This window comes from Rhipicephalus sanguineus, chromosome 4 (assembly GCF_013339695.2).
Source record: "Rhipicephalus sanguineus isolate Rsan-2018 chromosome 4, BIME_Rsan_1.4, whole genome shotgun sequence".
Lineage (NCBI taxonomy): Eukaryota > Metazoa > Arthropoda > Arachnida > Ixodida > Ixodidae > Rhipicephalus > Rhipicephalus sanguineus.
Window position 1 is genome coordinate 59,049,019 of NC_051179.1, and position 21,634 is coordinate 59,070,652.

General features: G+C 47.1%; 1 protein-coding gene across 1 annotated transcript in view; it reads left to right on the top strand.

The window, feature by feature from the left end:
- The window catches only part of LOC119390054 (uncharacterized), a 53,328-nt gene that overhangs the window by 19,329 nt on the left and 12,365 nt on the right, over nucleotides 1-21,634 (top strand). Inside the window, exons 6-14 of the mRNA XM_037657582.1 lie at nucleotides 331-392; nucleotides 2,033-2,189; nucleotides 3,403-3,464; nucleotides 6,552-6,723; nucleotides 8,895-8,959; nucleotides 11,107-11,263; nucleotides 16,573-16,634; nucleotides 19,139-19,310; nucleotides 20,995-21,056. Of these exons, the coding sequence (XP_037513510.1) occupies nucleotides 331-392; nucleotides 2,033-2,189; nucleotides 3,403-3,464; nucleotides 6,552-6,723; nucleotides 8,895-8,959; nucleotides 11,107-11,263; nucleotides 16,573-16,634; nucleotides 19,139-19,310; nucleotides 20,995-21,056 (971 nt within the window). The remainder of the gene's footprint in view (nucleotides 1-330; nucleotides 393-2,032; nucleotides 2,190-3,402; nucleotides 3,465-6,551; nucleotides 6,724-8,894; nucleotides 8,960-11,106; nucleotides 11,264-16,572; nucleotides 16,635-19,138; nucleotides 19,311-20,994; nucleotides 21,057-21,634) is intronic.

Genomic DNA, 21,634 nt, shown 5'->3' on the forward strand with positions numbered 1-21,634 from the left:
GTCAACTGTACTGATCCCCTTAGACCCCCCCCCCCCAAGGCGGCGATGTCATGCGAGGACGTCATCACGTGACGTCACGATATGCGACGTCATAGTGACTATTGAAAATGGAAGACTGTTGGAAATGGAAGTGACTGTTGAAAATGGAGGGTCGCGCACCACGCGCCTATACTCATCATTAGGATCAGTGTGGCATTAAAGGTGGAAAAGGAAAAGAAAAAAAATAAGTACGGTGTTGTAACCATTATAGATAAATCATGCAAACAGCAATCATAACTTGCTTGTGCCCTGATAGCTGAATGTATATCTTCTCTATGCTTGTGGTTCCAGCTTGAGAGTACCTCCTAGACAAGTTTCAACTGCCGCGGAGGCTAGAGGAATTGTACATTGGGGTAAGTCGTAAGGCAACACGAAACATGTATTGTAATGTGTTCGTGATTTATTTGAAAACCCAAAACTAGAGGTAACCGAGAACGGTTGCTGTTATAGCTTTGCGACAAAAGCTTTTGAGATAGGTTCAAAGCGACCGCTGAATTAACGAGTTAGAAAAGTGCCTGATCATCCAGATGCTTGAGCAATTATTTGCCTCCGAATCCATTTTACCTTTGCCTTAATCAGCCCAGAAAGTGCGCGTATGCATTATTCTTTTCACAATGCATCGGATACTGACAGACGATATCAGATTAGGCTCGACTCATCTTAACTCCTCGTCATTATCTACTAATTGATGTAATCTATTAAAAATTACAGCTGAGCGCATTTCATATGTTAGAAAGAGAGAGAAATATCTTTTTTTGTGTGCGCGAGTTTGTAAATGAGGTGATTTGGCGCGATAACGTAAAAGCGAAACGAGTACTGGTCAGCGCTTGACACGCTGAAGCGAAATTTGATTAGTCGATAGCTTATGAAACTAATTTGTGTAGTAATATACAATTAGTTATTCTACAAAGTTTTAAGTAAACATGTTCAATTGCGATAGCAATTATATGGACACTCTCGGCTGGTTTTTGCCGTCGCCGTCTGTCGACCCCGTCATGTCCCGGATATGTATAGGTATGTATATATAAATAAAAGCCACAAAGAAAAAATCAGAAAAAAATTTTCTGAAGCGTACCACCGAGATTCGAACCTTTGACCCCTCGCTCCGCAGCGCGCTGCCTTAAACAACTCGGCCACGCGCCCCTGGATGTTTAGCATAACAACGGCGAGCTATTTATACATACCATTTAACACTAACGGCACGCAGAGCTCGGAGGTGCTTCAGTATGTGTAGGTGCTTAAAGCAACGCTCCTACATTTTTCTTCAGACGCGCACTAAAAGGTGGCCCCTTTCTGTAGCCACTAACGATGTGGAACGCCGAGTAAGCGATGCGTCTAACGCCACCGCGCGGCAGGAGCCGCGGAGGGGTCACTCCACGTGCCGCAGTTTTAAAGAAAAAGAAGTCTAAGAGCGTTGGGTTGTAGCGCGCTGCTCAAACACGAAGTAACAACCGCAACAGTTAGTTCGCGCTCGTCCTGTGTGTACCTGTGCGTTCTTTTCGAGTGTCCTTCCTTGTGTTTGAGCAGTGCGCTTCAAGTGTCGAGCTGTGACCGTTGTTAGTTCGTGGTCGTCCTGTGTGTGTTCTTTTCGCCAGTCCTTTGCGCTCGAGCGGCGCGTTGCAAGTACTGAGCTGCTTGCCGTTCTTCGTGTGACATTCTAATTTGTTGCTATCGCACTCATTGCTTCGCCGTCGCGGCGAAACTGTGACTTTTTGTATTAATAAACTCTCTATCGCCGGAAATAAAGTGAAAAAAAAAAACGAAAGCTGAAAATATTGTATGATTTTTCTTGATGAAAAAGAAACATTAGGCTTTGTGTTGTTAAAGCAGCGCTACTTGTCCCTTTTTTCCAGTGCGTCCTTGTTCTTGCAATTTATATATATATATATATATATATATATATATATATATATATATATATATATATATATATATATATATATATATATATATATATATATATATCGCTCTCCCTTTTTTCTTACGCTAAAAGGAATCAATTGTAATGACTGTGGGGAACGTGGAATCTACGGCACGCGGTGGAAGTGCCTGCCGTGCCTTGACCTCGACCTGTGTGGCGCCTGCTACGTGGGAGGCAGGCACAGCGAAGAACACGCATTTCTATGCATTAAAAGGCCCGGTAGCGACGCGTGAGTATTGCACGATACAGTTTCAGAGACGTTGTGTTCACGCACGCAGTGCAGCATACCACCGATTATACAGTTAAAACTCGATTTAACGACTTGATGATGACAGCTCTCCAATTATTTCGTTAAATCAGGAAATCCGTAAAACCGGGAAAAAATTTTCAATTATCCGAAATCTAAAATTGTAACGTAGCGACACCCAAAAGGTACCACGGCATTGTTTTTGTCACCAACTCACACCTGGGCGTGCGGAAAGTTCGTGAGGGCGTCCCCGACATGGAGCCTCCCATGTCGCCCGGACATTTGGCGATGCAGGCCAGGTATGCGGTCGCGTGAAGCTATGACAGGCTACCGATATGCGAAGACACGGTGAATGATTTCAGTGAGTCTGCGAGGAGGCCGAGCGAGAAAGTTGCGAGGAGAGGATCTGCGCTATCTGTCGCGTAAACCAATAAGTAACCAAAGCAACCACCGCCGTCCCTAGCACCATCCGGTACGTAAGAGAGCTACCGACTGCCAAGTCCGTTGTCCCGTGCACGGGTGAAGCGTGAAACCTCGTCAAAATAAAGCTGGGGTCGTGATAGTTCGTTTAACGCGATAGCGTTGTAGCGCATGCTCGAAGAAAAACCTGTCTTATGTCAAATTTAGAACAAAATCACGGCTTTTCTGCTGACCCTTTTCAGTAAAAACTTCGTTAAATCGGGTTCGGTAGCCGAGTCAGTTCGTTAATTCGAGTTGATGACAACACTGAACCCTATAGGTATTATGGTCATGTGGCGCATTCCTCCTCACTCGCGAGTCGCCACTCAACCGTATGGTTTCAGAATTCCCGCATCAGTTCAGTGGTGGATCGAGTGGCCCTGCCCAACGATCACTGCGCGACGCCTCTGCTACTGTTCTCCCAATGTTATTTGCCATTAGTGTCACTGCGAAGTCGTACGGTGTCGCGAAGTCCCTCTAAAACAAATAAGGAAAACTAGGTTATGTCTGGTGAAGTTTCAGCGTTGCGAACAAATTTCGATGACTCAGTCCGGCGCACGGGTTTTCTTTCATTTTTTCTCTTTTTTTTTTCGACATTAATCTACTACTATAAATCCAACTGTTGAAGTCGTGAGGTGATGTTTAGTGGTACAGTACCATTTCAGCGCAAATACGGTCCTGTGTTAATAGCAGGACAAAAGGCATTTCGTTTTGCAAAACATGACATCATTTTCAGAACGACGGTACCTCCCAGGAAGACAATGGCCCAGTCACAACGGAGTTATCTCACACCCGGAGGTAAGCATCGGATCAACAGAGCAATATGGTTTACTAAAGCTTCTTCTTGGCTTGTACATGCTTACTGGAATACAAGAAAGAGTAATGGTAAGAGTAATGATGCCCTAGCGCATGAAATCATGGAAGCGTATTACATTAAAAAGAAGAGAGATTTGTGTGTAAGTGACACATCTGTTGTTCTGCGTGGGGGTGAATTTAGTTCCTTCCAATCTCTATCAGATTAAACGGTTTTTGTCATTCTCCTTATCGCGTGTATTTCGACGAGCGTGTGAGGTGTTGTGCGTGCGCATGGTTGCTACGGTTATATGTGTCGCTGCTTTTCTGAGAATAAAGTTAGTTGCGAGTGACGCCCTTTTCTATTCTGTCTTAGTCCTTCCTTGATGGCACGCGTCATTTTTGTGTTTCAGTAAGAACAATGTGAGTCACCTCCTCGTTATAGGACACTGGTTCGCCATCATTACCGAAATCCCGTCGAAAACCACTAGAGCGGCACACAAGACAGTGTAGGAGAGTGTGAATGTTGCAAAATATCGAATCGAATTATGCTATTCGTAAGTATGAATAATTTTCCAACGCTTTACAAATATTTCGAAATGCCAAGCACACCGAAACAAGCTCGACATTGGCACCGAAGTACGCTAAGGCTTTATGTATGCTCTTGGGCCTACGTAGTGCAGCAGCCTATACTTCCCTCGGGGAGCCAGACTTCACTGGTTATGCATCGATTATTCGTATTATCTCAAGAGTTTTGTGCAAGCGAAGAATGCGATTATTAGTGCGAAGTATTCTTTAGGAACTTCCCACAGGGTCTCGTGAAAAATCGCCAAGTGTCGCGATACAACTTAAAAAGGCAGGAGAGGCCCGGATAACCGAAGCGCGGAAGCTGATTGCTTTCGCGACTAAATAAGTAGTCCCGATTGGGGTTACTCTATGGGCTCCCTAAAAGGAGTCTATACTGTAACTCTAAGCTGAAAGTTGACGTATTTGCATACATCCGCTTTCATTCCCGGCGTGGTAGTGAACCGACACAGCTGTTGCCACGTCTCTGGCGCACTGCCATGCATCGTCGTCGTCATGATAGTGCTGCAATGCAGCTCACCGGAGTTTTTGGGGAATGACGGCTTTGAAGCACTCATTTCAGTCTTCGCACATATTTCAGCAAAGCTCCGTCGGCGTCCAGCAGGAAACTCTCCAGTTCACTCGTAGCAATGCCAGCTACATTAGAGCTCGCCTCAATTGCAATACCGGCAGCCTTGCGCGCATTGTTTTCCAAAATTTCGGGCTGCGTCTCTCTTCCAAGACTGGCGAACACTTTCACATGTACAATAAGAGTCCTACCGCTGGGCACCGAGCAGGTATTCCCGCCTGAATGTCATTTCGAGGAGGGTCTTTGTCCCGACGATAGAGAGCTTTAGTGGCGTGACCCCGAGCGGCTTGCGTTCATTTCTATTCCCAGCCGCACCAAAGGAGAGTTCAAGGGAACGCAAGGGCTTGCGTACGCGCAAGCCGCTTTGGGGCCCGGCACTAAAACTCTCTAATATGCGCGTTCTCCTCTGTTTGGGCGGGCGGTGAGTTCCCCGTTCCCATCTGTGCATGTCCCAACCATGCCCGGACAACCACAGGCCCTTCCGCCGCCTCCTCGGCTTCTCCAAACGACTGGTTGTCATTGACGGGACCCCTTGGAATTTTGTTATTTCCGACAAACTTCATTTGTTTACAATAATTTACAGGCATAGCAAAAGTAGGGTGATACGGTAAATGTATTATTACAGCCGGCAGCATATCGTACGCTGCGGCACACGGCGAGTTTCAGTCTCTCATCAGTCTTATATCAGGACTAGTGTTCGCCGGCCTTCTGACATATCCATCTCATACGATCTCAGACTACTACTATCGGCGAATTTCTCGCTTATAGCCCCTTCATCCGATCGGGGGTACGTATTCAGCCAGTCATAGAAACGCTATAAGTGTCGTCGTTTCCAGCCAATGGGGAAATATCATGGGCTCTATTCTTGCCTAGATGACCTCCGTTCACGGGCTCTATACTTGCATGGCTGACCTTCCGCATTGGCACTTCAGAATTTTCCTTGATTGCGCCCACGGCTGACGGCAACAGTTCTGAATGAAGTCCCAAGGCTGTAAGGCCGCTTTTTCAAGGTCGTTGGTCGAGTGCGATGGCCTGTATACGGTCGTCATTCCTGGAAGCGTCACGTACGAGTGATAGAGTAGAGAACAACAACCAATAGCCCAGTCAGCTACTTTAGTAAGAGACAACAACTTTATTTAGGTCCGAAACGGGTGAGTGGAGGTCCCCCCCCCACTCTCCTGGCTATTCCTACGTAGGGGCCGGCAGGGCAAGCCTATTTATACCGGCCCTTTCACGGGCCTATCGGAGAGCCAGGATTTGAACGTGAACCTTAAAGCTACGAAGCAACTCCTCACATTTTCTTTGCTCGATGATCGGGCCTAGTGACCCGCATTCCCATAGCATGTGTTCTAGTGTACTGATGTTTTGTTGGGGCGCAGTGCACGTGGTATCTGTGCATCTCTACGGGTTGATTTCGCGTATTCTCGCGAGCGACAAGTATGATCATCTCTGTAATCGTCTGAGTGTGATCACTCGTGCGCGATTTAACTTCGAGTGAGGGTGTGGGGACTCCCTTCTCGCCATGTAGTAGCACTTGATTATTTCATTGCATGTCACGGGTGAATCCCTAGGAGTCCACTCTAAATTGCCCCCGCAATCAACACCCGGTCTTGGGGCGGCTCGGTCGGTGACTTCGCGGGCCGCCTCGTGGGCAGATTCATTGGGGTTGAGTGGGATTCCTTCTATAGATCTTTGTGCGCAGGAAGCGAACACATCGTTTCACCAACTGCTGAGAGAAATGCTTCACTTGCTGCTACAAGTGCCCCTAGTGCGCATACGAATGCTAAACATCGTCTTCAAATATAAATGCGATGGTGCTCTCACACATGCGCTGACATCAACATGAGTTGGTTCTGCCTGATTTTTTTTATTTAGAGAGTCCCATGTGAACTCTTATCGTCTCATAACCTGCAATTATCAGCAATGCTTTTTTTTTGCAGGTGTCAAATTCAGCGGTATCTCTTGCAACTCCTGTAACCGCGACAGCTTCTTTGGCCCCCGCTGGAAGTGCACAGTTTGCACCAACTACGACCTGTGTGCTGCCTGCTACCTGTGCTATGCTCACAACCCTGACCACGCCTTTACGCGTTTCGACCGGCCTCACGGTAGATGGTAAGCGCTTGCATTTCTGCCGGTGATTTCCTTTTTGCATATCGCCGAATCGTTGCAGCTTCTACTCGCAAAGCCTTACTTACCCCAGCGAGACACTGCACGTAAGGACCACCCGTCCCACGACTCGTGGGACTGTCCCACATTGAGGGCTATGGTCCCGAGTCCGCAAGCCTGAGATAAAGAAAATCTTCAAAAATGTCCCGCATTTCGCACTTTATCATTATTGCTCAGCAGTGGCTTGTGTTTAGCTGCATGTGACCACCCTGTTTGAGGATGTGTTTTGCACTACAGGCTTCTGCAAAAGTCAGCCAGCCGCGCGGTTCACGCGGCGACGATAGCGTCTGGCGCCAGCTATATAAATAATGACTTCAAGAAAGTACAAGCGGCATGAGGTACTTGTGAGGCAATTTCTAATTAACGTATGGAAACTAAGCCCCAGTGCTTTTGTGATCGACTATTGCCGAATGTTTATGCTGAGTTCAACAACTTTGTTCTATGTCGGAGCATGTTACAGAGATGTAAATAAGAGCTTTGTTTACACAGATGTGTGTTTGAACTTCAGCTTGTATCAGTTTCTCAATTCTCCTAGTCCTATGTCAGAGGTGACAAAATATTGCAAGAGTAAGTTCTCGCCCTAAGTTAAAAATAAATTATGGTAATTAATTTCTCATCGGGTTAATTTCTCTCCCGATAGGGCAAGTGTCTGCTGAGTTATTTTTCTTCTACACACCACTTTTTAAAGGCCCGCTTTTTGTAAAGCCGTATTGTATTGTTTACGATAATTTTTGACTGAATTTAACTGGTATCGAGTAGAGCTTCTTAGCTAGTCTCAAAACGGACGTGGCGTAGACCAAAAATTTGTAAATTATAACCGGAACTTGTCGACAGGGGGTGCACAAAACCGGAAGTGCAAGCCAGTAATCGCGTATGTGGAGGACCGGAAGTGACATAACAGAAGTTAGTTATGACCCGGAAGTAAGGTGATGGAAATAAAAAGTTCATGTTTACGTGGGAAGCAGCGCAAATTAGACAAGGCACGAAAAGGAACGTAGAAAGATCGGTCGTCCTGTCTTTCTACGTTCCTTTTCGTGCCTTGTCTAATTTGCGCTGCTTCCCACGTAAACATGAACTATCACCAACTCGCCCAATTTGCAACTTTACTGGGAAATAAAAAGTGACGTCCAGAAGGACAGGGAGGTGTGACATAAATACAACGTTGTCTTCAATCATTTTGAATGCAATGAGGGATGCATTTTACTCAAGTACCGTGTATACTCGTGTAATGGCCGCAGGTCTTTTTCCGATATTTGTAGTGAAAATCGCGGGTGCGGCCATTACACGGAGAAAAAGACACAACTTTTATTTTTCGTGCGTGTTTTCAGCACTACTTGCCTTTATTGAACTGCAGTACTCGCTTGTACTGGGAGAAACGAAAAAGAACCTTGTCACTTTCACGCGGTTGAAAGAATGATATTCCTCGTCCTGCTCCTCTTTGCGACGTACTCGTCGCATCCTTAAAGCCGCCTTTGTCTCAGATGAGGTCGTCCTCTATAAGATCGAATTTGTTCAATATTCCTGTGACTTCGAAGCTTTTCTCTACCGTCTTGAAGGAAATCCCATCCCACGCTTCGAAAACCCCAAATCCACAAGGGATGACTCTTCAGCAGTCCAGTCGGTGTTATTTGGTGGATGGAAACGCCTCGGGGGTAGACGCCAAATCTCGGAGGCTGTATTTTGCTACCTAGAGGCGCCAAAAACTCGGCACGAATGCCTTGTTATGCACCCCCCCCCCCAAAAAAAAAAGGGAAAAAAAACTTCGGAATTGTCGCACCGCACAACGTATAATACTGCTAACCCTCTAAAAAATTAAGGGTGCGGCTAATACACGTGTAACATTTAAACATATTTTTAGGGGGATTCTTTAACAAAAATCTTGGTGCGGCCATTACGCGAGTATATACGGTATACGTTCGTAACAGATCTTCATTACGCTATGTAGTCATAATACAGAACAAACACGATTTAAGCAAAGCCGTCTGTCTAGACGGCTCTGGGATGTTTATTACGTTCTCTGCATCGCTGAATTTTATTTCTTATATCAGGGACAATGGGCGTTTCACTTTTTCCGGTGTCATGAGTTGCAAATAACGCAGAAATGGCCGTGCTTTCAGGATAAGGGTGCGCCCAAAGCAACCGTCAACCGACGCGGAGGAGTCGATGGCCATGTTACACAAGGGTAAGGCGAACACAAAGTGAAGGTAGGAGAGGTGACAAACGATAACTTTCACTTCATTTCCTGGGAGGTGTTACAAAATGGTTGGGTTACAACTATAATAAATGAGAAACACTCTTATACAAGTGTTTGTCATTCTGAAAGGCCTCAAGGACGCTGAGGCATGTTCTAGCTTGGGTAATACTAGTGTCTTGTAAGACTAATACTTGTTTCACATGCTGTGCAGCGTTCTGTAAGTGACGTCTTAAGAACGCAAGCCATTTGTTAGCTGATGATGTCAACTTAGCCACATGCAAAGACTAAACGAGACCATTTGAGAATGTAGCTCAAATACTTAGAATTGGATACTTTTTCACTATGCTGATTAGTAATTTCATACTGGAATTTTAAGGGGTTACAACGGCGAGAAAATAGCACTGATTTGCATTTTGTAAGGTTAAGGACCGTCTAGCTGCTGTGACATCAATGTTTTATGCTAATAATAATAATTGCTGGGGTTTACAATAGTACTGACACGAATTTTAAAAATTTTCGGACTGTTGCTCTACATACAAATACCGCTGTCGAAAAAGATAAAACGAGTATTGTGGTGCCTGGGAACGCATCGAATATATTCTAATAACCACTACCCTAAAAAGACTTTCGTTTCGATATCGAGGAGGCGGCTTCTCAGTGACGTTTCATAGCAGTGTGACGTCACGGGGATACAGAAACTCGCGACGTACTAGCGGCAAATCTGCCATCTGCTCGTGGTGCACGTAAACAGCCGTGAGTGAATTGTCGTCCAGTGACCCTGACAGTCGATTTAGGCTGCATGCAGGACGCAGAGCTCGAAAACTTGGAGCAAGTGTGTTGACTCGTCGGGATAATGTCCATTGCAGTGGGGCTGGCTTGCAGATGCTCAGCGACAAGAACTTCAAAGTCAAATTCAAATATTTTATACGTGTTCTTCGACTCCGGTGTGTGGAGAGCGTTGACACTGCATACCAAGGAAACGGAAAATGTCCCTTTTGCGAAGTCGTGTCAGTACTCCTTTAACGTCAATTTTTAATATTGTGCAAGTTGTTTTGAAGAGCGACTTCGTCACCATTCTTATTAACTGAACGATAAATAAAACGATCGTCAACAAACATGCAGATGTTGCAGGTCATGATCACGGGTAATAGAACATTAAGTGAAACGGGAGGGGGCCTAATACAGATCTATAAGGGAAGCCTAATGCTACGGGAAGGGGCTCAGAACGTTCCCTGACTGTATGCTGTGCAATGAATTGGTCAGTCCATACTGAAGCTAAGGTTGCACATTTGGCTATGAAAGTTTTAGTAGTAGGCGCGACTTGAACGACCTTGCCCACTTTCCAGTCTTTCGGCAGGCTTCCAGAAGGCAGTGATTCTGAAGACATCAATATTGGATATGCCTCAGGGATGAATTTGTTTTTTTTTTTTTCAGAAACTTTCATGTGATTTCAACGTTTGGTTTGTGCCCCGTTATCTCTTAACCGTGTATTTAAAATCATTCACAACTTGTGATAGGGCTAGGTCACTGTCTTATTGAGCAGACTGCTTTAATACAGCGTCATACATGCGCATTTATGCTTAAACCACTTTAACAGCTGGCATGCTACCTTAAAAAAAACTGTACTCCGACTCTACAAAGCTCTACAAACTGCCCTCCACGTTTAGAGCGCGCTCCATAAAACGAGTGCTTTCTGAGGTGTCTACCATAATACATGTGCATCCGTACTATATACGTATGTCGAGAGTGCCGGCTCCCTCAACATTTGCAAAAGCTGCCTATAAATTTTGAAGTGCTGCATCGTAGCGAACTTACCACTATGGCGGAAAATTAACCGAATTCACGCTAATAGTGCCAAGAAAAGTAGCCACGCTTGTGATTCTCTATTTATCGCCCACCATATGGAGGTTTTGCAAGAGCTATTCTCATCTCCCTACCTTACCATCGTCATTCATCACTCTTTCGATCCCCTGTCCCCCCTCCCCAGTGTAGAGTAGCAGGCCAGAGCAAACTATAGCTCAGGCCGACCTCTCTGCCTTTCTGTAAATAAATTCTCTCTCTCTCTCTCTCAACCGCCGCACCAAGTGAAACTGCGTAACCTTTTTTTCTTTCTTTTTTTTGTCTTACGGTAAAAGGAGTTCACTGCAATGGTTGTGGTGACCTCGGAATCTTGGGCGAGCGCTGGAAGTGCCAGTTGTGCTACGGCTTTGACCTCTGCACCCCCTGCTACCTGTCCGACATGCACGATAAGCAGCATCCATTCCTGCGCATTGACAGCGCCGGCGGTGTAGCGTGAGTTCTCATTCATTGTTCAGTTTTTATCGCTTTACTATAATCTAGACCCGCAACGATCCCTAGGTAATCAAGCTAGTCAGGAGTACTCTACACGTGGTCGTCGAGTCCAAGTCAATTCCAGTGTTTGTTGACTTCAAGCACAACACACGGCACAGCAATCATTCCTAGTCAAATGAAGTGAAAACAGAATTCATGGCCTTCGTGCGCCATATTTGTATGTTGCAGCGCATACAGCATAACGCTGCGTAATGTGTATGTCCACCCCTGCGCACAACTCCTTCTGCATATAACGTACACCCGTCTGCAAAATAAGTCGGGACGCGCGACCGACGACCGCAATCAGATAAAACTAGATAAAACTGCATCGCCGCGCCATCTAACGTGGAAAGTGCTTGTGCGTGGCCTTTCAATCTGGCAGCCATACATTTTTACTCGCTTGCAGCGGACCAGCGATTACGTGTGGCGTTTTGCGCTAGGCGTCGCTTTCTTTCTTCAATCCGTGACGCGCTCAGTTCGACGGGGGCACGGGGACGGTGAAGTGTACGCGGCTCACTTAACAGACAACGCAGAGAAGCCGAACTTTTCGTTTAACGCGCTGGTGTTAAAAGCTCCTTTGACAGATATTCCGGTGTCGGTGTCTACGTAAGCGTCGTTGGTAGTGCGCGAAAAATCAGCGCGTTCTGCAAGGCGAAATTGTGTTCAGTGTTACGTGCACAGGTTTTCTTTTCCTCACGGCATGTTGAGGCTAAATATGGAGAAGGCCATGCCAACTAGGCCCGATCAGGTTATCGTGTTCTACTCTTGGAGGCGAAGCTCAAGCGTCCTTCTCGTTTTATCGTAGTTCGAAGAGCTCACACTCACAGGCGTGCGCACAGGGGGGGCAGGGGGGGGGGGCGGCCGCCCCTCCTAATCACCTAAGAGGGGGGCGCAAAATCTGCCCCGTACATTGGCCCTTCTAGTCACCTAAGAGGGGGGGGGGGCGCAAAATCTGTCCCATACATTGACTTAGTAGGGCGGGGTGGCGCTGCGATGAACCTTTGCCCCCCCTAATGGGGAACCCTGCGCACGCCTATGCTCACACTTAGAGTACAGAAAAGTAGTGAACTTCTACTCATTGATGAACACGCTATGTTCTTTTGAGCTGTCACAGCTTTTTTGAGCTCATCACTGCTGCCACATGTTTTTGTAACTTTCTGCAGCCACGCGGAACGCGTTGTGATTAACATGCTCTCTATAGAGGATATCGCAAGCTCTGAAGAAGCGTGATCACAGCAAATAGTTCCGAAGATATGCGTAATTTGGTATCCTGTCCGAAAAATTGCCGATCAGTGTTGCAACCACGTGATGCAACGGTTTCACTTTTTTTAATGACAACTCAATACGGCATAGGCCATAGGTTTCGCCGTTGCTGTTTTTCGCACGTCCTCAGTTGCTTTCCCATTTTTGTTCTTTAAGGCCAACCCATGACATCTCCGATTACAGCGAGCGCTTTTTTTTTTTTTTTTTTCTAGTCCATTCGCCTATTTTTTGCATGTGCAATGTGATCTGCCTGCCTCTTGTTATGTTAATAAACTTGAGCACTTTTTCGGCTCAATGCTTTTTATTGCGATAGCAATTATATGGACAGTCTCGGCTGGATTTTGCCGTCGCCGTCGCCGCCGTCATGCACCGTATATGTATAAGTATGTATATATCTATAAAGTCCCCATAGAAAAATAACTCAGAAAAATGCTTCCGAAGCGCGGAATCGAACCAGGGACTTCTTGCTCCGCAGCGAGCGGCGCTATCCACTACGCCACGAAACGCAGATCCTCAACGTAGCTAACGGCGAGCGTTATATACACACCATTTAGCGCTGGACGGACTCAGAGACAGCAGGCGATAATAAGCGTTTCTTCAATACCAGCGAGGTGGCGCTAGGAGCCCGACGGGCGTAGAGTCACTGTATATGCTACCTTCAGGTAGCAGAGTTGCGCATAGGTCTGGCTAGCAACCGCAGGTATGCGGCGAAGCTGCACTCTCTTTTTGCAGGCGACATGCCTACCGTGTCGCCGATTGACATGCTTGGCGTGTCGAAGACCAGTGATTAACTTGACTGTCGATGACAAGTGTCAATTCAGTTAACTGCGGCGGCGGCGTCAAAAAATACAAAAATTGGCCCGAGCGTCAGCTTCTCCGCAACGCATGGTTGCTCGCGGCGTTGGAAGACAGATGCGCAACTCTGCTACCTAAAGGTAGCATATACAGTAACTCTAGACGGGCGCATTTAAAAGTCGTCGTCGGCGAGCTCGCTCGCTTCTTCTTATATTTGCGCATGGGAGAAGCTTGCCCTTCCGCTGTCTGCTCGCGCGGTTTTCTCGTGGCGCGGGGTAGAGGAATGTTTCACGCTTTCACCGTGATGTCCGCGCTCATGTTACGGCGCGTACGAATGTCACTCGAGCTCAGGGACGCCGCTAAACGAACAAACAGAAGATGAGCGCGAACTATCAAGTGTCACAGCTCGACACTTGAAGCACGCTAGTTTCCTTCGCTGCTTCGGCCGCCTTCGCTGCTTCGGCCGCCTTCGGCAGCCTTGCAACAGAAGCGCTGTTCAAACTGAGAGTATCCATTGGCGAGCCTCACTTCGTATAGCATTAGTTCCTTGCTATCGCTTTCATTGCTTCGCCCTTGCGGCGAAACTGTGACTTTTTTGTTTTGGTGCCCTCGTTCATGTTTCAGTATCGCATGGTACGCTTCAACGTGCAGAGAAGAGAAGTAATGATGTGTGTGGCACCGGTTGGCCACTGAGACAAGATATGCTATCTCTTTAATCAGGGCATAGCGAGTCGCGTACACTTCACCGCCACCGTGCCCCCATCGAACTGAGCGCGTCACGGATTGAAGAAAGAAAGCGACGCCTAGCGCAAAACGCTACACGTAATCGCTGGTCCGCTGCAAGCGAGTAAAAAGATATTGAAAGGCCGCGCACGAGCACTTTCCACGTTAGATGGCGCGGCGATGCAGTTTTATCTGATTGCGGTCGTCGCTCGCGCGTCCCGACTTATTTTGTCGACGGGTGTACATATCGTGTATCCCTGTACAAATCCGAGTGCGTGCAATGTGCGCATATCCGTCCCTGTGCACATATCCGTCCTCGTACACACCCATCACTTCCATGCACTGATTGCCCGCGCAACATCTGTACCCGCCGAAACGGTCTCGTGGTTATGGTGCTCGACCGCTGAGCCGAAGGACGCGGGATGGAATCCCGGCCGCGGAGGAATTTCAATGGAGGCAAAATGCTAGGGGCCCGTGTGCTTAGGTTTAGGTACACATTGAAGAATCACAGGTGGTCGATTTTTTCGGAGCCCTAACCACTACGACGCTTCTCATAACCATATCGTAGTTCTAGGGCGTAAAAGCAGAACAGTTATTGTATCTGTGGCTCATAAGAAGGTCGCTGCTCTCGACACAAGGTAGCTCCCAGGACCCAGAGTGACTCCAAGAACGCGAACCGCTCTTGTATCCTGGTATACTATTGCTAGGGCTTTATAAGTCTGCGGAATTTCCTCCTCAAAGACGACTATGCACATTCACACATGGGCGCGCATGGGCGCGCTCTCCATCCTGACGTCATGAACCAGACAGCCGGCGACCTCGCCCTCGTAGAAAATTGCGGAGTGCATGCACTGGACTATGTCTTTGGTCGCGGAGGCACTTCGACCGTCTGGGCGAAGCCTCTTCGGACTTCTTAAGTTGTGCACGACTACAGATAGCTTTTGGTGACTCCTGAGTCATTTACTGCACACAACAGATTTACGACGACACGATAACCACATACAAGCTTACAGAAACGACCGCTGTAGCGAGTACACCAACGAAGTTGACGAATGTTAGTGTCATGACATCGATCAAGACAGCGGTGGCTACTACTATTCAGATAATTGCGCCGAGATCGATCATAATGTCGATGTTGTTTCATGTAAAAAGATAACGGCTATATTGCGCGGAATGATTCTCCGTGAGGACGCCATACGTGTCTTCAGGACACCAAGAAACGGACGCCCTTTTAACGGAACTAGGAACAGCCGACATTCTTAATAGCGGCCACCACTTACTTATTAACAACGAAGCTGTTTAGCAAGTCATTCCTTGTGAGTCGATCCAAAAAACTATCATCATCATAAACGGGTAAGTGCCACAGAAATTGGGTAGATCTCACTACTCACCACTGGTACACTAAAATTGAAGGCAACAGTTAGCGCAACAAATGGCTGCGAAGCGACGGCGGCGAGCCGAAGACCTCGAGTGCGTACAACGAGAGAATACTAAGGAACGGGAAAGACAACGGCGGCTGCGAGAAGGAACCGAACCGATGGAAGGCCTACGCCAACGACGACGTGCCCGTATATCTATGGGAGGTGCGAACGCTTGGTTTCAGCGCGAGGTTCTGTCTCTGGAGTTTGGACATCCGTGTCGTGTTTAGTGACTGTCTGTGGTTTAACTCGAGTCTCTGCGCTGAGAATCGACGGAAAAACAACCTAGCATCATCTAGCTAATGCCTAGCAACAACTTAGAAGCAGCCTAGAACCTTCATCGCCTATCTAAGACCTAGAAACAACCTAGAAGAAACCAGATTAGTCTTCATAATCCTCCAGTTTCTCTGTTTCAAGCCTTGCGTGGCTTAATGCAAGCTTCGCTTTTTTTTCTGTGGTTCACTGAGTCTCATACTTCGCAGTGTAGTCGTATTGCATTCGTTCACCATAGTTTGTCTTGGCTAGACGTTTAAAAAAGACGACGACAAGGTCAGATCAATAGACTGAACTACTGGCGTAAAATCATGGGGGGTTGGGGGTGGTTGGGGGGTCGGGGGGTCCTAACCCTCCTTATGTTCAGGCTGGGGGGACACCCCTTGCAGGTGTCTCGCCTTCAGATTTAGCTTCACATCATATATTTGAATTACTTGACACATTAAGTATGCCGCATTCAGCTTTTCTTTAAGGCTGATTATTTTTTAGTGTGTACCTGTGTTCAATACCCCAGCTGTGTGAGACTAGAAAAATTGCAAAAGCCTCTCGACCGGTTCAAAGAAGACTGTATAGAACAATGCAATTGCTCGAGCTGGCACCCCATTCTTAAATTTCTTAAATTTTATTTCAAAGCATGATTTAATTCTTATGTAAATAAAAATAAAGCCCATATGTATAAAAACAAAATGGCCGACATGGTCTGATGTGCGTCCCCCCGTGTGATTTTTCTGGATTTACGCCACTGGACTGGACCAAACGTTTACCGGGGTTTGAAGGGACGTTGTTTGATGTTTGCAGGGTTAAGGTGCCGCCAAGGGATACACGTGGCAGAACACCAGTGATCTCTTCTACAGACGAGGGTGAGTGCACTGGTAATGCAAAATTCACACGGTCGTTATCCATTCCCATAAGAGTGCTTTCTTCACCTCACGTGGTGTGTAGCACTTTCTCCGGGATCGGCGCATTTGTGATGAGGACGTCACAAATTCTGGAGATATGTGACGTCCTAATGACGGCACAGATAGCGCCGCCATGACTTCGTCTGTGATCACGTGATACTTTTTGGACCATTTCGCGTTGACGCCGACGGTCACTTGTCGCGTTCCATGAGGCATCTAAGGCTTTCGTTTTGAATAGCGCAAATAGTCTCGATGTGGCACTATTTTGTGGCCGTTCCAAGAATTACTTCGAAAACGATTACGGCTGGAAGTGCCTTAAAATTAAATTTAGCGGGAGGGAAATGTGTCTATAGCCGGATGCACCTTAAGAAATCTGGAGAGGCCCCGCCCAGACGACCGAAGCGCGGCAGCCGATCGCCTCTGTGACTAAAGAAATAGTCCAGCTAAGGCACGCAGCAATGTTCTCCGGCCGCCCTGCTCATGACGTCAATCTTGAGTGCGCGCCCATTGGTGCAGGCTTGTGTGCACCCGCTTTTGAGAAGGGAATACCGCGGACTTCTAAAGCTGCATCCGACTTATGTGGTGGGTTAGCTGACTAGCGATCCGACATTCTTATCGGCGTAAAATTATTTTCTGCTTAAAAGTGTGCATGTGTGCCACGGCTGTGTAAGTAGTGTAGAAAATTATTGGGAAGTTTTGCAATGTCGCACACGAGAAAACGTGAAGGCTTTGTACGTAGAGGAATATGGTTGTTAATAATGCGAAACACACGTTCTCGCATCTTTGCAGATAACGTACGTAATGTTAAAGTTCAATATGCTGCTCATTTACCGTACTTAGTGTATGCGAACGCTGCGAAAAGGCGTCGTCAAAAATAGCGGTAGTCGTGGCTCGCGCCTAATTAAAGGGACACTAAAGGCAAATATTAAGCCGACGTTGATTGTTGAAATAGCGGTCCAGAAACCTCGTAGTGCTACTTTTATGCCAAGGAAGTGCTTATTTTGAAATAAAAGCACGTTTTAGTGGTCCGCATCGCGTTAGCGCACTTCAAATCACCCGCCTGAAATCAGACTTTCATACGTCACTGCTGTCGTGCCCAACGTTGCCCGCCTTTACTGCGCGGCCGCCGACACTAGTAGCAGCAGAGCGAAAGTAGCGGGACCCACAGTAGCAACAACGGCCATCAAGCCATCGAAGCTTTCCGCAATCGCCGCAATGGATGTGGACGGAGAACTTGACAAGACATTGGCTCGCGACGCTGGGCTGTACGCCGCAGCAGTACGCGATCCCGAAACTACCACTGAGACGTGACCGCGTGAGCGAAGCAGCAGGGCGCCGGGCGAAGCGCAGTTCGGCGAAAACGGAACCTCTGGACCACGCGCGCTGTTCCCCATGGCAACGCCACAGAGGTTTTTTCCGTGAATCAAACGGAAACGAACAAGCAGCATTTTATTACGTCTTTTGATGCACGGAAGTTTCTTTTTTATTGCTGCTAGTTTGTTTACTAGTGATTTATTGTAGGCAGACTCTCATACGTCATCGGGATCACTTCGAAAATGTCGCACTCGGGGCACTCATCATGTGATACATTTAGCTTAATTTCTCGGTAAGTAGGGCACTGCTGTTGATAATACTGCCGTTTTAGAAGTTGTCATACATTGAGCTTTCACTCTGACATAAATTGTTATTTGCCTTTAGTGTCCCTTTAAGCCTGAATTGTTACCATGGTTACGCTCTCGGTGCCCGCAGGTAACCAATAATTGTTTAATCAAGCTCTCGCTTTCTGTCAATTTATCAGAATTGTGAGTTATGAGCGACTGTACCTCCCTATTTGTGACATCGTGTGGCAATTCTGGCGCCATATTTCCAAACAAAACGCATCGGCATAACAGCTACACGTTCTGGTTAATGGATTGTCACGTCTTCAACAGGCTTGACACCAGGAACCAAAGGACGCAAAGCGTGTTCACGTTCTTTGATATTAAGGCGAAAGCCTGAAATGCCTCATCAGACGCGAAAATTGACAGTCGGCGTCCGGCGTCGGCGGCGTCCCGCGGCGTAACGCCGGAGTTTGTGGCGTCTTCACTTCTCTCTTGTGTCCGTGTTTAAACATCCATAGGTACAAATGTAAACTTGGAAGTGTTCTACGTTGGTCGAACAAAGGACGTCCTATAGGCTGAAGTTAATGTTTCGACAGGTAGTCGTTGGTAAAGGGCGTTGGCGAAATGTGCGCTCTGGGGTACTCTGTTCAACCACTATTTAATACCTTCTACACGGTCCTTCTGTAACGCTACTATTTAGCTACCAAGTCGGGACTTGGTACCTAAATTGCGGCTAAAAACGGTACGGTGTTTATGCAATCGAGTAATCGGCGTTATAGAAGGACCGTGTAAAAGGTATTAAATAGCGGTTTAGCTCTGTAGTTTAGCTATATAGTTTCCAGCTAAAAGCCTCGCTCCTTGCAGGTTTCACGTTTCACGGACTGACATGCGACGGATGCGGCCAGAGTCCAATTTCAGGAGCCAGCTGGAAGTGTGATGTGTGCGACGACTACGACCTGTGCACATTTTGCTTCGTCTCCGACACGCACAACGTCGGCCACCTCTTTGTGCGCTATGAAAACTACTACGAGGAAGGGTAAGCTTCCCTTAGAGTGCCGTGAGCGCGTTTCCAGGATTTCGGAACGTGTGAAGGCGGCGTCGCCTCTCGGCAGCGGCCCTGTGCCCTGCCGTAATAGCAATGGAACACAGGCGGGAGCAAAAAAAAGAAAAAAAGAAGTTATATGTATCGAACAAAACTAGTTATCGAAATTGACTCACAATCCGCCTTTTTTTTTTACGATGTCACGGCGCATACGCCCTTCCACTAGCGGAAAAGTCGCGAAATTCCTCTTGACCTCGAAGGTTTGCGTTCTGGCGACACCGGTTGCCCGGCCCCTACGAAAACCGCAGAGGGCAGCACAGAAAATTAAAAAGGTGGATTATACCGTGTATACAGTGAAACCTCGGTGATACGATCACGGCTCATACGAATTTCGCGGTGATACGAATTTTTCGTTGGTCCCGGCCAAGGCCCATTGGCCTGCAATGTAATGGAGTACGGTTGCTGCGAACCGATTTTCACCCAGCGACGTTTGATACGAACGTACGCTACCGCCCAGGTACGAAGAGGTGCTGTCCGCGCTGTCGCGGAAGACGCGCCAAGCGCGTGCGAGCGCTTTTAACGCGTCGACGCGAGCTGCTGTCGTTGTACTGTGTTTACACGTGACTGCCTCGAACATCAGACATCTTATGACTGCGGTGTCATGCAACAAAGCACACTAAAATTTGGAAGGGGCTACTGCTGTCGCGGGTCACAATGCACCTGGTTCATTAATTAAATACACGCGTACGGGCCGTATATTTACGAGTGCTGGTAGGATTTCCGACATCTAAAAACTTAACTGACAATCATTCAGGCTTCTTCCTGACGTTGCTGCGGCCCTGAAAAAAATAAATGAAAATGTGCGCCAGCTTTCTTTTGTCGCATGCTAATTTTCCATGCTTTCTGGTGATACGAATTTCGGATGATACGAATATTTTTGGTGTGCCCGTGAGATTCGTATCACCGAGGTTTCACTGTAGGTAGCAGTGGCCTACTGGACCATTCTGAGTGAAAATCCCGAAGTGTGTCCCAATGCCCGCAGGCTCGTACAAGTCCGCCCTTTAAAGGGACTGACAAACGTCCAGAACGTGTCACAAGATTATGGTGGAGGGGGAAAGACCCTGAATTATCGTGACAGAATCGAACATCGCCTGACGACAAGCTTTGGCACTGCGCGAACTAGTCGTTAGATTTGTTGTGCGTTGTCTACTGTTGCTCGAAGCGCACGAAGCGCGATTCGCGCACGAAATTAGTCTGTATATTATTAGGCATCCCCACTTTTCTATGCTTATTACGAAGTAAAAAAAAATCTGAGGACGCTTGAGCTTCGCCTTCAAGAGTAGAACGCTATAGCCTAATCGGGCCCCGTGCGCATCGCCTTCTCAATAGCTAGCCTGACTTCGTTTCTCGGTTGGCACCTCAACATTGCCGCAAGGAAGGGAACGTCTGTGTTGTATCACTGGCCGATCAAAGTATCCTAGAATGCCTACTACAAATACTGTTGCGAAGTGCACACTATGCCATATAATTCTACGTTTTCCTCTTCGGCAGGCTAAAAAGTAGAAACCATAAAGTTAACTTGCCTTTCTTTCGTCGTGAAAGATCTAGTTTTCGTGGGGGTGCTACATATATATTCTTAGAAGGCCAGTTTACAAACTCTGTTCAAACGCCATTTCAGAATCAGGGTGGCCCCGGAGCGAGAACAATCGATGCTGAACTCCACAAGTATCCGTCACAAAGGTGAGGCGTATCTATAGCTCATTTGTAACATACAACGGCATATGTATTCTGAATTTTTAGCGGCTTCTTTAGGTTCACATAACAGCAATGTATTCCTTCCTATTGCACATGCTTTACGAGAAATTGAGACTATAGGGAAACGCCTAGCTGTAAGCGTTGTTTTTCCCAAGTCGTTATGTGAAGATCCCCCACTGTATCCGCTTTCTTTCAACGCGAAGAGGGCAGGGAAACGTTGAGGGCAACATGGATGAAACTAAAAAACAAACAAAAAAAAAATCGGAGACCTTCAGCTAAGTGAGGATGGAAAGCCAGTGAAGCTGTTTGTTTTGCTTTATTATACTTAAATTTTCTCTCTTGACATAGCCATTTACCTAGCAACATGATCAGCTGCCTATACTGGCCACTGCCGTGGGTGAAGCGACGTATGCACATGAACAGAAGTCGTGGCGACGCCAGCCCTTTCTCAACAACCATTATTTTTCGGAGGTGCTCCGGTACGGCGGGGTACACGTAGCCGTTTGTGGTGGCGAACCGGGGCGCGACAAGTCCCGCATACCCGTACTTGCTCGGTGCAGTCA